The sequence below is a fragment of the Pan troglodytes genome, chromosome 14 (assembly GCF_028858775.2).
Source record: "Pan troglodytes isolate AG18354 chromosome 14, NHGRI_mPanTro3-v2.0_pri, whole genome shotgun sequence".
Taxonomy (NCBI): Eukaryota; Metazoa; Chordata; class Mammalia; order Primates; family Hominidae; genus Pan; species Pan troglodytes.
This window is the reverse complement of record NC_072412.2, coordinates 104,581,094-104,594,894: the sequence shown is the minus strand read 5'-3', so window position 1 is coordinate 104,594,894 and position 13,801 is coordinate 104,581,094. Positions and strand designations below refer to the sequence as shown.

The 13,801-nt window shown below is 42.3% G+C and overlaps 1 protein-coding gene across 43 annotated transcripts in view; it reads left to right on the top strand.

The window, feature by feature from the left end:
* The window catches only part of DOCK9 (dedicator of cytokinesis 9), a 292,970-nt gene that overhangs the window by 103,732 nt on the left and 175,437 nt on the right, over positions 1-13,801 (top strand). For 7 of the 43 annotated variants that reach the window (XM_054665526.2, XM_054665525.2, XM_054665519.2 and 4 more), the window contains exon 1: positions 5,612-5,892. The exons of 11 other annotated variants lie outside the window; for them this stretch is intronic. In XM_054665526.2, coding sequence (XP_054521501.1) covers positions 5,767-5,892 — 126 coding nt within the window. In that variant the 5' untranslated portion in view covers positions 5,612-5,766. Of the gene's footprint in view, positions 1-5,081; positions 5,363-5,513; positions 5,893-13,801 lie in introns of those variants that run through there. 25 more of the 43 variants (XM_054665498.2, XM_054665494.2, XM_054665509.2 and 22 more) reach the window with 15 other exon arrangements.

Here is a 13,801-nt window from a genome sequence, read left to right as displayed (position 1 = left end):
TCATGCCACTGCACTCCAGCCTGGGTGACAGAGTGAGACTACGTCTCAAAAAATAAAAATAAAAAAAAATAATTGAGGAGGGCATGAGACTTTATATCAGATGTATCTTTTCCTATATTAACTCTTCTAAGAGGCCCTAAGAGTTGTGGTCGAGAAACTGTCTCCCCCTCCCACCACTGGCTGCCAACACATCTTCTCTTGCTGTATGTAGCTTTCTCTCCTCCCTCGCTGGCTCTTTCCTGCCTCACTCCCTGAATCAGTTGTCTGCAGTGCTGTTCTGCTCTCTGTTTTGCTGCCTGTCTTGCCGTCTATCATGCTTTTGTCTTTCTCAGAAGGCAGATCATTTTCGGGCCGCCTTTTCTTTGGCCAGCAAGCTGACCAGCAACAGTATACTGCGGAAAATCTTTAGTCATTTGTTTTCTTTTGCATTTTTTCTTAATTTCTACTTATTGTTTCTACTTCCCCAGAACAAAAGAAAAGGAATGATAACTTTGGAGTATACACAAGTACATGTATATAAGTAATATAGGTGTACATATGTGTGTGTATACATATTTTTCTTTTGCCTTTGTTATAAGTATCCTTCTGATATGCCAAGAACCCCTAATAAAGACAGTAAATAACTTCTGTTAGGTTGAGATAATTGATTTATTCCTCGTATTGTTATTCCTCAGATGGTTATTAGCTATGGTTAGCTACAGTATCTACAGTTTCAAAATTTATATAGATTTATTGCTAAAAACACATTTATTTGTACATTTTAAAACTTTAGTTTTACTGTTTTCAAATACACTTCGTCTCAAAAAACATCTAGCAAATTTTGCAGAATAAAATTTTCTTACCTGGGAGAAAGGAACATTTTTATTTTTAGTAGTAGTGAAAATTGTTGGGTTTTGATTTATGAATAAACTATTGTTGGGTTTTTATTTTCAAGCAATTGAAAGCTTCTGCCTTAATTTGGGCCCTTAACAAATGAAAATGTTTGCATATTTTTACAAATACACCATTTCACTTTAGGGCCAAAGATGACAAACCTGCTATCAGCATTCAGTTCAGCAAATACATTGTGAGTGCTTTTAGTCCCTAAGGCCACTCAAAGGTGGTTAAGATACAGTCCCTGCCCTCAGTGAATTAACAGTCTCACTAAAGGGTTCTTCTACCGGGGCAAACTTAATAAAAGGTAAACTCTGAAAAGCTCCATAATAGAGGTAAAAAGTAGGCTCAGAAGGTTAACTGAGAAGGAGCCAGTTCATTCTGGCTGGAGGGGTTCTTGGGGAAGATGGTATTTAAACTGAGTCTTGGGCATGGGTAGCAGTTCCCTCTACAGAGAGAGTCATTCCTTCCACTAATCAGAGTGTGATGGAAGTCCATCTTATGGGTGGAAGAGGAAGATGGAGTTTTGCATTTAAAGTTAGCTTTCCTTTGAGTCACAAATTGCCCTTGGAACATTTCTTAAATTTCCTGTGAGGTTTTCATGGTTTTGAGTACCCGAGCTGTATAATAAATTTGTGTACATATTAAAATTTGAGACCTGAACCCCATTACAGAAGCATTCATTCCATCCTGCTTCTGAAGCCTTCCTCTTCCCCACAGGGTTTACAACATTTTTAACAGTGAAACTCTATACCTTTCATACGTGTTCATAGATGTGTTTGTTGTGGGTTAAACAAGCTGGTATGTGAAGGAACTCAAGGTTAGTAGATGGTAGGAGCTCAGTGCAGGTTTGTGAAAGTTGAATCGGGGGTCGGACATACACCTTGTTGTTTGAAATGTTGTAAAGGAAAATGTGGCCACCTACTTCCTGTCCTGGTAAAATGGCATTTCCTCTAGTGGCCGCACCAACCGGATGTCATCCTCATGTCCTCACACATCAGTTTCATGAGCCCTTTGGAGAAACCACATCCCATTTGGAGGCTTGGGATCTGAGGTTAAACGCGGTGCCATGTGACTCTCCTTGACAGTCAGATTCCAAAAGTGTTGGTTTGTCCTAAGTGAGCAGGGGAGAGCGCCAGCACTGCCTGAGAAGTTGTGTGATGGGAAAGCTGACAGCAGTTTCTTCTCTCCTCCACGCCCTCAGGGTTTGCTTCTTTCATAAGGTGGGCCAGCTGGAAGGCGGTGGACTCAGGTGACTGCCTTGCTCTCAGAATTGCTGTTCTCAATCTTGGATTTCAGTATATTGCTCTGAGATGGGAGTAGGAAATAGCTATGTGAATTTTGTCACTGCATTTCCTACAAACACATTGCCAGCCTTGTACATTGCACATTGATGGTCCCCCTTTACATAAATCTGTGTGTGAGGCATTTAAAAAAATTTTTACTTGCTTGGGCCAGGCATGGTAGCTCACATCTATAATCCCCACACTTTGGGAGGCCAAGGTGGGAGGATCGCTTGAGCCCAGGAGTTTGAGACCAGCTTGGGCAACATGGTGAAATCCTGTCTTTACAGAAAATATAAAAATTAGCCAGGTGTGGTGGCATGTGCCTGTAGTCCCAGCTACTTGGGAGGCTGAGATGGGAGGATTGCATGAGCCCAGGAGGTGGAGGTTGCAGTAAGCTGAGATTGCACCACTGCACTCCAGTCTGGGCAGCAGAGCCAAACCCTGCCTTGGAAAAAAAAAAAACAACAAATTACTTGCTTTACAACTTGATATATTTTCTCCTTTTGATGATATATATTATGGAACTGATCATGTTTTCCTTTTTGTCCTGGCTACTTGGAAACTCAGAGCGAATTAAAAGTGTTTTCCTTGATTATAAAACAAAAATATAGTTATTGCTAACCATTTTGAAAAATATAGAAAAACTTCAAGAAGAAGGCCTGGCTCATGACATGAACACGTGGGGTTCAAAATGAATATTTGAAGGCAGCTGTCATAATCAAGCCACAGAGAGGGAAGAATGGTTGATGCTAAGTTGCTGAAGCGCTTTGTAATGTGTGATAGCAACACGGTTGGTGGAATTGTCATTTTAGATCACACAGCAAAAGCCCTGAGTTTAAGACTAAAATTAATTTCTTCAGGTTGGAATGAGAACAGCAACAATACAGTAGTTACCATCAAATGAATACCTGCTTTGCACAAGGCACTTAAAGACCATCTAAAGACCTTTTTACCTCTTCACTCCCATGATAGGGTTAAAGCCAGATGCTGCTGTCTTTAATTGCTGACTGGTGATTGGTATTGTGCCTTTTAGCAGTTTGAACATAGTATCATGGTTAAGCGTGTGTACACTGGATCCATACTGCCCCTGCTCTCTGTATAACGTTCTGCAAGTATTTCACGTCTCTGGGCATCAGTTTCCTCATCTGTCAAATGAGGATAACAGTATTACATAGAGTTGTTATGAAGATTAAATAAACAACCTTTGTAGGGCTTGAACAGGCATGGGCCATAGCCAGCACTTACAGTGTTTGTCAAATAAATATCTTAAAGTTCATTTCTCATTCCTTACAGAATACCAGGGTATTTTGACCCAACAAGTAGGGTAGGCTGAACACAGTGGCTCACACCTCTAGTTCCTGCTACTTGAGGGGCTTAGGCAGGAAGATCCTTGACTCCAGGAGGTCAAGACTGCAGTGAGCCATGATCGAGCCCCTGCACTCAGCCTGGACTATAGAGCAAGACCCTGTCTCAAACAACAACAATAACAAATAGAATAGCATTTCTCTTATTAATGCCCAGGCATTCTGATGGCTTAATGGCGATGGGGATTTGAGGAAGAACTGGAGTATTTAGAACTTCCTGAACCATCTCAAAAAGGTTTCTGAGTTATTGGTTGGGCTGTCCTTTACTAAAGCTCAGTTAGTCTGTTTTGTGCTTGTGGCTTCATCCTTTCTTCTCTGATTTGTAGGACATTCCTAAGTTTTTACTTTTACTATAATTTCAACTCTATAGGTAAGTGAGAGTTTTTTCTTACTGGATTTTTTCTGTTGTAACTTTACAAAGAAAGATTTTTAAAATTTATAGATAATATTATTTTGGAACACAGATTTGGTAGGAGGACTTCTATTGACCCTGAAAGACTACCCAAGGTTGAGAGATTGGGTAGTTTAAAAAAAATTATAGAAGACATTAATTTATTTGATGGACTTATTGATCCTTTGAGATAGTTACATAATTGATATTCACACTCAGAAGGGTTCCTGGTGTTCAAGTGGCAGAGACCCAGCTTCAGCTTCACTCTTGAAGTAGAGCAGCTGCAGCAGGTGCTAGGAGAGGGAGGCAGCCGTGCGAGGACTGGGTGGCATCTCAGTTCTCCCCTCTGCCTCCTCTGAGCCCTCCTGGCTGCGTTCCTTTGTCTGGAAAGTGGGAGACTTTTACCTGTGACTTGTATAATAGTTTATGTTATTTCCCTGGGTAGAGTTCCTCTGGCACCTATTGTTGCTACATGATAACTACTCTCGTTGTTGACTGACTGAATACTGCTGCTGCTGCTGCTGCTGCTGCTGCTACTGCTACTACTACTACTACTACTACTACTACTACTACTACTAATACTATTATTGCTGCTGCTGCTGTTACTGCTACTGCTACAGCTGCTGCTGCTGCTACTTGTTGTCTACTGTTACTAAATCTTCCCTGATGTCGAGGAAATACTCAGAGTAACTAGGAAAAGCTCTGCGGTATCCATGAAGTACAGAGTAATATTTGATCCCCCCTTTAATGTTCATTTCCACATAACTTTTAGACAAATCCCTTAATACCTCTGTTTTAATTTTTCCCAAGAGGTAAAAAAGACTCCACTGTTAAATGTGAGGACATAATAAAAATACGGACTTTTAGGAACACATATTTTAGGTGCTACTAAACCACCATTGAACCATAGGTTGGTGATCCAGCTATTTTCCTGTGCTTTTGTGCATCTCTCTCTTAATTTTATTAATTTGTCATTTATGATATCTGCTCTTCTTGCCTTCCCAGCTAGATGTGAAGTTCTTTGAAGGGAGAGATACTCTACCTTATACTTTTAGTATGATCCTCTCAGCACCTAGTACTGGGGGTACCTTCTGATACCCACACACCTGGACTTAAAGTAATCTTCTATTTAATAAATGCATTTACTATGATATGTGGTATCCCATGAAAATGTTTTGATGACCTCATCTTTCTGGCATCAGATAGTACATAAATTAAGTGTTTCATGCTGTGGTCTGTCATGCGGGGTGAAACTCATTTCCTCCACCTGTACCCACGAGGTGCAGGCTATGGGAACTTACTTGCTGGTAGCTCTTCCCTGCTTTAATCATCAGCCAGGCATTTGGTGTTTAGCCATAACACAAATGAAAGCATTCCAAAACTGGAAGAATTTTAGAACAAGCCGACAACCTTGCTGTCTCTTAAGCTCCACGAGCTTCAGATTTAAGGTAATTATGAAGGAGTCTAACTGTGACTGGTTTTCTTTTAAACACTGCAGTATTTTGATTCCGATTGATTTGGCCCACGCTGTGTGGAACAGACACAATAAAGCCGGTCTTTATCAGAGAGGCAGTACACTGTGTATTGTTCAGTTTGGAGTTTGTTTTCCTTTGGCCAGCAAGTAGGAGCCTCCCCTTTTGCATGGAGTAGTAACACCCCTGGAGGCTGGCCTTCGCTGTCATGCCTTCCCACCCCACAGGCTCTGCAGACCCAGCCAGCGGGGCTGACCACTTGTGCCTGGGAAGCCAGTTTCCTTTCCTTCCTTGGACCACTGGCATGCCTGTGCCTTGCACGGCCAGGGACTCGCAGCTGTTCCAGTTGCAGACTTTCTGACTTGCGTTTTCAGCCGAGAATGCAGGCTGATAAATGCAGGACAAGTAGTAGAAGTGTCAAAAAGGAACTGGTGATTGAGTCCCCCCTGCAATACAAGGATGCAGCTCAGGGCGAAGTGGAAGCAGAAAGCCCGGGCCCTGTGCCGGTAAGAGGGTCTCGTACAAAGTGTTGCTGTGTCTACCCGATGCTGGGTTCTTATTGTGCGTGTGGACGGGGTTGACGCCTGTTGCCTGTCTTTGATTTCAAAACTTGCTCTGCTTGTCCCTTGTGAACTCCACTCTTTCCCTGTAATATGACTTCGATTCCCCTTTGATTCTTCTTTGTGAAGAAAGAAATGTTGACATTTTGTGGGTGAATATGGTTTCTGGGAGGTTTCTTTGTATGGGACTATTATGTATTGTTCACAATTATGTCCCACCTAGCTGCAGTGTTTGCAAATGTAAACCCAGGAAGCATATTTTAATTGCAACTATAGGGTTGAAAAAAGATGTGCTTTGCAAAATTAAAACCTTTTCTATGTTATTTATGCTATTGAGAAAATGAGGCAGGTCCCATTGGGGGGTTTTAAGGAACATAACTGTTGGAAATATTACATAGTTTAGAAAGGATAAAATTACATATGTTCTTCTCACCCATTTTACCAGGAGGTTTGCCTTGAATAAAGTAGGGAAGAACCTAAACTGTGAACCAGCTGATAGAAACGTTTCTGTTCTTAACATCAGCTAAACTCTCAGCATTTGTCTAAAGCCAAGTGCTTTGGTGGACTTTGGAGGGGAGGAATGTGAAAAATGGTTGTGTTGTTATCATCAGTGAGTAGGTTGTGCTTCTCTCGGAATTTCTTCAGTACAATAAAGGCACATAATTTTTTAAGCAAGCTGCACAAAACCACCAACATGCCCTGCAGAGGGGGGACAATTGAGCCTTTCAAATTATCTGCTAAAGAGATTGTTAAACTGGTATGTAGTGATTTTATTTAGTGATTTTTTTTTCTTTAACGTGGAGGTTCAGTTGATGTTACCATGAAGTGTTTGCTTACTAATTTACTTAATTTTCAATTAATGTCTAAGAATCTGAACTTAAACTTTCCTATAACAGATTTGATTTGAACTGAGTTGCTTTCTTTGTGACTCGTGAGACTGCCCTATATTTTATTGCCTTCAAAACTATATTGCTAACCCTGAACTGAAAAGTTAGTAAAATATCATGGTCTTTTTCACTGCAGATTTTCATCTTAGAGATTTAGGTTTCTTTTCTTCACCCTCTGCTACATTGTTTAGAAATGTAATTCATTGTTCTGGATTCCTTGCTGCCAATGTAATAGCCTGCTTCTCTGTTGGGTTGCTCACAGGCTGTATGGATTTCCCTGCTTAAAGCAGCTGATGTAACTTAGGATTTCTTGGAGGAAGTTGTGTGGTTTAGGTTCCCTTGTGAATATTCTTAAAAATCTTCTGTCAGTGATTCTCCAGCTGTGTAGAAATATTTGTCTACAGGACTGAATACACTGTAGAAAGATGCTGTGCAATTTTTTTTTTAAGCACACAAGTGACTTCTTAAACTTACTTCTCTTTCTAGTGCTCAAGAAATTTGCCATTTATGTCCCAGCTATTTGTTTAGGTAAATCTCACTCCAGGCAGTTCCTCTGGGGGTCTTTTTCCACTGCAATGGATAAAGCTGTGCTGGCTACAGCTGCATTTGGTGGGAACACTTGTCAGGGCCCAGCAGCTTGTGGCAGTGTGATCTCAGCTCTGCGCACCTGCAGAGAGGGGTGAGGGAGTGAGGAAGCCAACAGTGATACCAGAAGTTTTTTCTTATCGGGCAGTGTTTCTCTTCTTCCAGCAGGGTAAACAAGATAAGAAGAGCTAATGTCAGATCAGGGAAGCAAGGATATTTCAGCAGGGCCTTTGCCGAGGGCAGATCTCTTACCTGTGGCTGTTGCTGCCCACTGGCAAACAAGAGTTCAACAGACTGCTGGAAAGGCAACTTGTTTCTCAAGATGATTTTTCAGAAGGAGGCAGACACCATTGTGCAACCTGTTTGTGGCAGTACTATTCATTGTTCTAATGTCAGTGGCCCACGGGCTTGGTAAGAATCCCCAAGACTGTCTATCATTTGAATGCATTATACCTAGAGACGTTTAAATGTAGGTAACATGCTTTATTCAGGAGGTAGCATTTTGAAATAAAGTTTTGCTGTTTTTAGTTATGTACAGAAACAGTCCTTGGGGAAAAATATTACATAAATTAAAACGGATAAAATTAATTAATGCATGTAGTATAGACGTAGGAAAAACAAGAAATGCAAATAGTGTAGCAGTAGGAAAGACAGTGTCCTTGTTTTTACTCTCCAGTGGTGACCATTATTAATAATTCAGTGTATATACTTCCAGACTTTCTCCTGTGCCTAGAACAGTATAACTTGTGTGTGTGTGTGTGTGTGTGTGTGTGTGTTTAGAGAATGTACTATTATGGTAGATTTCTGGATTGATTTTCTCCCAGAACACGTCAGTAACATCTTTTGTCACCATATGTGGATTTATGCCTTTTTTTTTTTTTTTTTTTGAGACAAAGTCTTACTCTGTCATCCAGGTTGCAGTGCAGTGGTACGATCTCGGCCCACTGCAACCTCTGTCTCCTGGGTTCAAGCCTCCCGAGTAGCTAAGATTATAGGTGCCCGCCACCATGCCCAGCTAATTTTTGTATTTTTAGTAGGGACAGGGTTTCATCATGTTGGTCAGGCCAGTCTTGAACTCCTGACCTCAGGTGATCCACCCGCCTCGGCTTCCCAAAGTGTGCTTATAGGCGTGAGCCACCGCACCTGGCCTATGCCATTATTTTAATGGCTGCATGTTATCTCATTTTAGGTCTGTACTATAATTGGATCGTTATTTAATTTGTTTCTAATTGTTTGCATTAGTAATGAGGCTACCATAAATGTACCTGTAAGTAGATCTTAAAGCATGTAGGCAAGCCAGTATTTGTTCTAGAAACTTTCTATGATAAGTTCCCTCCTGCCCTTATGATTGGTGGTAATGTTTTTTCTCCTCTGCCAGGGCCGCTTTGAAGGTTTCCCTTAGCAGTGGCTGCTTGTTTAGTGTTAGGGAAAGTTAGTATTTCTTTTTTTTTCTTTTTTTGGAGGTGGAGTTGTTCTTTTTTTTTTTTTTTTTTTTTTTTTGAGACAGAGTTGCTCTTGTTGCCCAGGCTGGAGTACAATGGCATGATCTCGGCTCACTGTAACCTCCGCCTCCTGAGTTCAAGCGATTCTCCTGTCTCAGCCTCCTGAGTAGCTGTAATTACAGGCGCATGCCACCATGCCCGACTAATTTTTGTATTTTTAGTAGAGACGTGGTGTCATCATATTGGTCAGGCTGGTTTCAAACTCCTGACCCCAGGTGATCCACCTGCTTTGGCCTCCCAAAGTGCTGGGATTACAGGTGTGAGCCACTGCGACCGGCTAAAAGTTAGTGTTTCCAAGAGAAATGTGTTTGGACACTATAAAGTTTCAGAGGCTGCAAGGTTCAACTTACAGGCACCTACATGGGTGGGTCTTGTCCCCTGCATTGTGACAGTAAGTGAGGGAGGAAGCACATGGTGAAACTTCCCCATTTCTCTCCAGGCTTACTGCCAACCCCACTGAGAAATGGCTTTGGGGGCTAGAAATCACTACCAGGGGAACAGGCAGGATATTCTTGATGTCTGCATGTTAGTTTCCCTGCTCACATTTGAATACCTATTTTTACCCCCTACCCGCCACCCCCCTTCAAAACTCTAACGTAATTCCTGGAAACAATTTATTCTAATTGTTACTGCTCAACAGTTTAGAGGAAAAAGGTGTGGCTTCAAAGTGCCAAAAAAGGCTGGGTTATATGCCATTTATGCAGCCCTTTCATTGGGTTCCTTTTGTGAGGCTGGTAGGGACTGCAGCACAGGTCTTATTCTGGGAATTTTTAAGGTTGAAGGATGTGAAGATTGAGAAGAGCTGAATTTTCCTATTAGGTGTACTCATTAGGTATTTTTTGAAAAGGATCAGCGGGCACTGTGGCTCAAGTCTGTAATCCCAGCAGTTTAGGAGGCCAAGGTGGGCATTGCTTGATCTCAGGAGTTCAAAACCAGTTTGGGCAACATGGCGAAACTCCGTCTCTACAAAAAATACAAAAATTAGCCAGACGAGGTGGCATGCACCTATAGTCCCAGCTTCTCGAGAGGCTGAGGTGGGAGGATTGCTTGAGCCTGGGAGAGTTGAGGCTGCAGTGAGCAGAGATCACGCCACTGGACTCCAGGCTGGGTGACAGAGTAAGACCTTGTCTCAAAGAAAATAAAAGTTTCTTTTCAGAGACACCTTTTGGGTGGCTCATATTTTCCTGGGATCCTCAAGTGTTAAAAGCAGAATTTTAGTTCTTATTTTAATGTTTGAATGACCACGTGATTACTCTAGCTAAATAACTCTGTGAGAAGGCAGCGCGAGTACTTGATGTAGAAAGTAGTAGAAGGACTTGGCTTCTGGTTGGACACACCAGTACATTATCTGGGAACTCTTCTGTCTCTCAGACAGAGGAGGAATGAGACTAGAAAATCTTTCCTATCCCTGAAGTTCTGTTTGCTCTAGAAATAGCAGACTAAGTGAGGTATAAGCTTATGGGCAATGATCATGTTGTTAATTTTCAATTAGACTTTAGGTGACTGATTGAGTTAATTAAATTATGCTTAGACAATAGCCTTTCTGCCCTATAGGTTTTCCTGCACCCTTAGAGACAACTTTAGAAAAAGATAATGATATTACATCAGTAATATTTAATAAGTAGTTTCCTTGTTTCAAAAATATTGGATGGTGAAAGAAAGATGTTCCCAAAAGCTTTATAGAGTGACCTATTCCTAGTGACAAGAACAGGAAATTTTATTTATTCAAAGCCATACACCTTCACTACAATGCTCTTTGTGTTTCATTTGTTTATTCATTAATTCATTCAACCCACATTTACAAGAATGGAGACTTGCCAATCTTATTGGACAGTGCATTGAGGCAAATGAGATCAAAACCCTCCCTCTCCCCAGGCAGCAAGGCATGAGGAAGGAAGGGGTTCATTCCTCTGGAATGCTTTCATGTGATCTTTATCAGGCACAGTGAGTGTTAATGCCGCCCTGTCCTTTCTAGACACTTAGGCAGACAACACTTAAACCATCAGCAGCTCCAGGAAGGACGTGCTTCAGATTTTTTAGCAGCTAACATAGGCATAGCCAGGCTTTGCAGAAGGTGCAGGCCGAACCCCTAACTGTTCATGTGATCAGTGTTACATGAGGCTCCTGCTGCTGCACACCTATTTTGTGGAGCGGTCGGTGGAAGGAATCTTTGGGGAGTGCGTGCTTAGATAGGGTCCGAGTGAATCTAATTACCATGCCAGGTCTGGAAAATGATCTCAGACATGGGGCTTCAGCAGTTTGTTCCCTACCTCATTGCCATGCCAAGTCACTGCTACCTGCTGGGTAGCAGTGTATAGAAAACTAAAATCGCTTGTATAGAAAACTAAAAACTAAAATCCACCCAGCTCTGGCATTTATTTTCTCATGATCTGCCATCAGCATGGAGGGAGAATGGCTGGTGACTGTTTTTTTATAGCAAGGTAATGCCAATAGTCATGTAATAATAAAAATAGCCACTACTTATATGGTTCCCTGCTCTGTGCCAGGAACTGTTTTATGCCTGCTAAATGTTATTTCAATTAATCCTGACAACTCTAGGAGGCAGGCTCTATTCTTTTTCAGACGAGGAAACTGAGCACAGTTTCCTCTTGCTCAAAGTCACACATTCAATAAATGGCAGAGCCAGGATTGTAGACTTTGGGTCAGGTTTTCTAAAATCCATACCTGGACACATATGCACGATTCATGAACAAAAATGAACGTATTCACTTGAGCTTAGCATTGAGACTGTAACAATAAACAAGAAAGGAAAAACACACTGCTCTTAAAAACTTAAAAATTGTTAGAGAAAGGCCAGTTTATAAGTGATAACCAACAGTGGTTGAATAGCATGAAGACAATGGTGGTCATGTGAAGAACTAAGAAATATGAATGAAATAGAGCTGCCGTCGGGAGTCACTCTTATCTTGGGTGTTACATTTTATCATCTTCCCAGAAAGTTACATAGGCGCATAGACTGGTGAGAGTCTAAGAATCTGCAGGCATCCCGTTTTCCTCCCTATTTTCCTTTCTTTTTGAGATGGAGTCTCTGTCACCCAGGCTGGAGTGCAGTGGTGTGATCTCGGTTCACTGCAAGGTCCGCCTTCCGGGTTCACGCCATTCTCCTGCCTCAGCCTCCCAAGTAGCTGGGACTACAGGCACCCGCCACAACACCCGGCTAGTTTTTTGTATTTTTTAGTAGAGATGGGGTTTCACTGTGTTAGCCAGGATGGTCTCGATGTCCTGATTTCGTGATCCGCCCGCCTTGGCCTCCCAAAGTGCTGGGACTACAGGCGTGAGCCACCGTGCCTGGCCCCTATTTTCCTTTTTAAAAAATTTATAGATGATCCAGGTTAATCCTGAAATGTTTATTCCCTAATTAGTAAAATGGGCACTGTGGTCCCCATAGTGTTTACAGAGGCTGCCATTTGTGCAGGTGTGCTCTACTCTTGGAAAGGTAGCAGCTAAACATGAGGCTGCAGAACAATGTCCAGCTGGCTGGTGGCACGGGTGGGCCAAGAGACCAGGGACCTAATTTTGATCCTGCATCTGCCTCTCAATCTCTGCAGATCACCACCCTCCTGGGCTTCAGTTTTCTTACCTGTAAAATGAGGAGCCTGTCGTACATAATCTCTAAGGTCTGGGACTCAAGCTCCAGTGTTAGCATCTTTGATCTCAGAATAACCTGGGATGGAGTCAGGTTTAGGATTGTGGAGTTTTAGTTTCAGGTTTTAAGCTTTGTTTATTCAAAATTGTTTGGGTTTTGAGTTGTTGGAGCTACAAAATGGGATCTTGGAATTCCACCCAGTGTAAGAAGTAAGACCAAGGGAATGGGTTGGCCACCTGGAAATGAATCAAAAATTTGGAGTTAGCAGGGCATTCTAGGCAGGAGATAACAAGACAGCCTAGCTCCAGCCTACAGATAGCATATGACTGTGAGGATACTTTTAGAACCAAGAAGGATTGGAAATTATAGTTTTCCCCCAACTTTCCAGAAGTTTGAAATACCCTGTAATGTGATATACTAGTGCTAAGTCTCTTTTAGAATGACATTTTGAGGCTTTGGAAATTTTCAGCGTTCCCTTTCCTGACAAATGTAAGTGCCACTTACCAGTGGGTCTCAAGGGCTCTGCCAGGTTCCCGGGGAGGAGCCAGTCTCGTATTCTGCTTTGGGCTTTCCTTAATATGGAGAGTTGTCACTGCCAAGGGAAAGGCAGCAGCAAGCGATGCAGAGAGCCAGCACTCACTCACAGGAGGCTCACTTGGCATTTCTAAGCCAGGACTGCATTGCATATCAGACAGAGGTAGTAGCAGTGGCTGCCCTCCAGATCCCCCATCTCTGAAGGTTCTCTGGACTGCCTGTTCCACTACCACGTTCTGTCTTTTCTTACACTGAGCCGTGCTGCATTGTGCTATCAGACCACTCTTTCTAAAACAGAGACGGGTGGGGCGTGGTAGCTCAGGCCTGTCATCCCGGTACTTTGTGAGGCTGAGGTAAGAGAATTGTTTAAGGCCAGGAGTTTGAGACCAGCCTGGGCAACGTAGCAAGACCCTGTCTTTACACAAATAAAAAATAAAAAAATTAACCCAGCTTGGTGGGGCAGACCTGTAGTCCTAGCTATTTGGGAAGATGAGGCGGGAAGATTGCTTGAGCCCAGGAATTCAAGGTTACAGTGAGCTATGGTGGAGCTACTGCCCTCCAGCCTGGGCAACAGAGTGAAACTCTGTCTCAAAAGCAAAACACAAAACAACACAGCCAACAGATATAGTTGTTAATTATCTGCTTAAAAGTTTTCTCTGACTCTTCCTTTGCAGAGAACGCAAAGCATAGCTTCCTTGATTCGCAGAGGCTGACCCTGAATTTGCCTGCTGACCTCATCT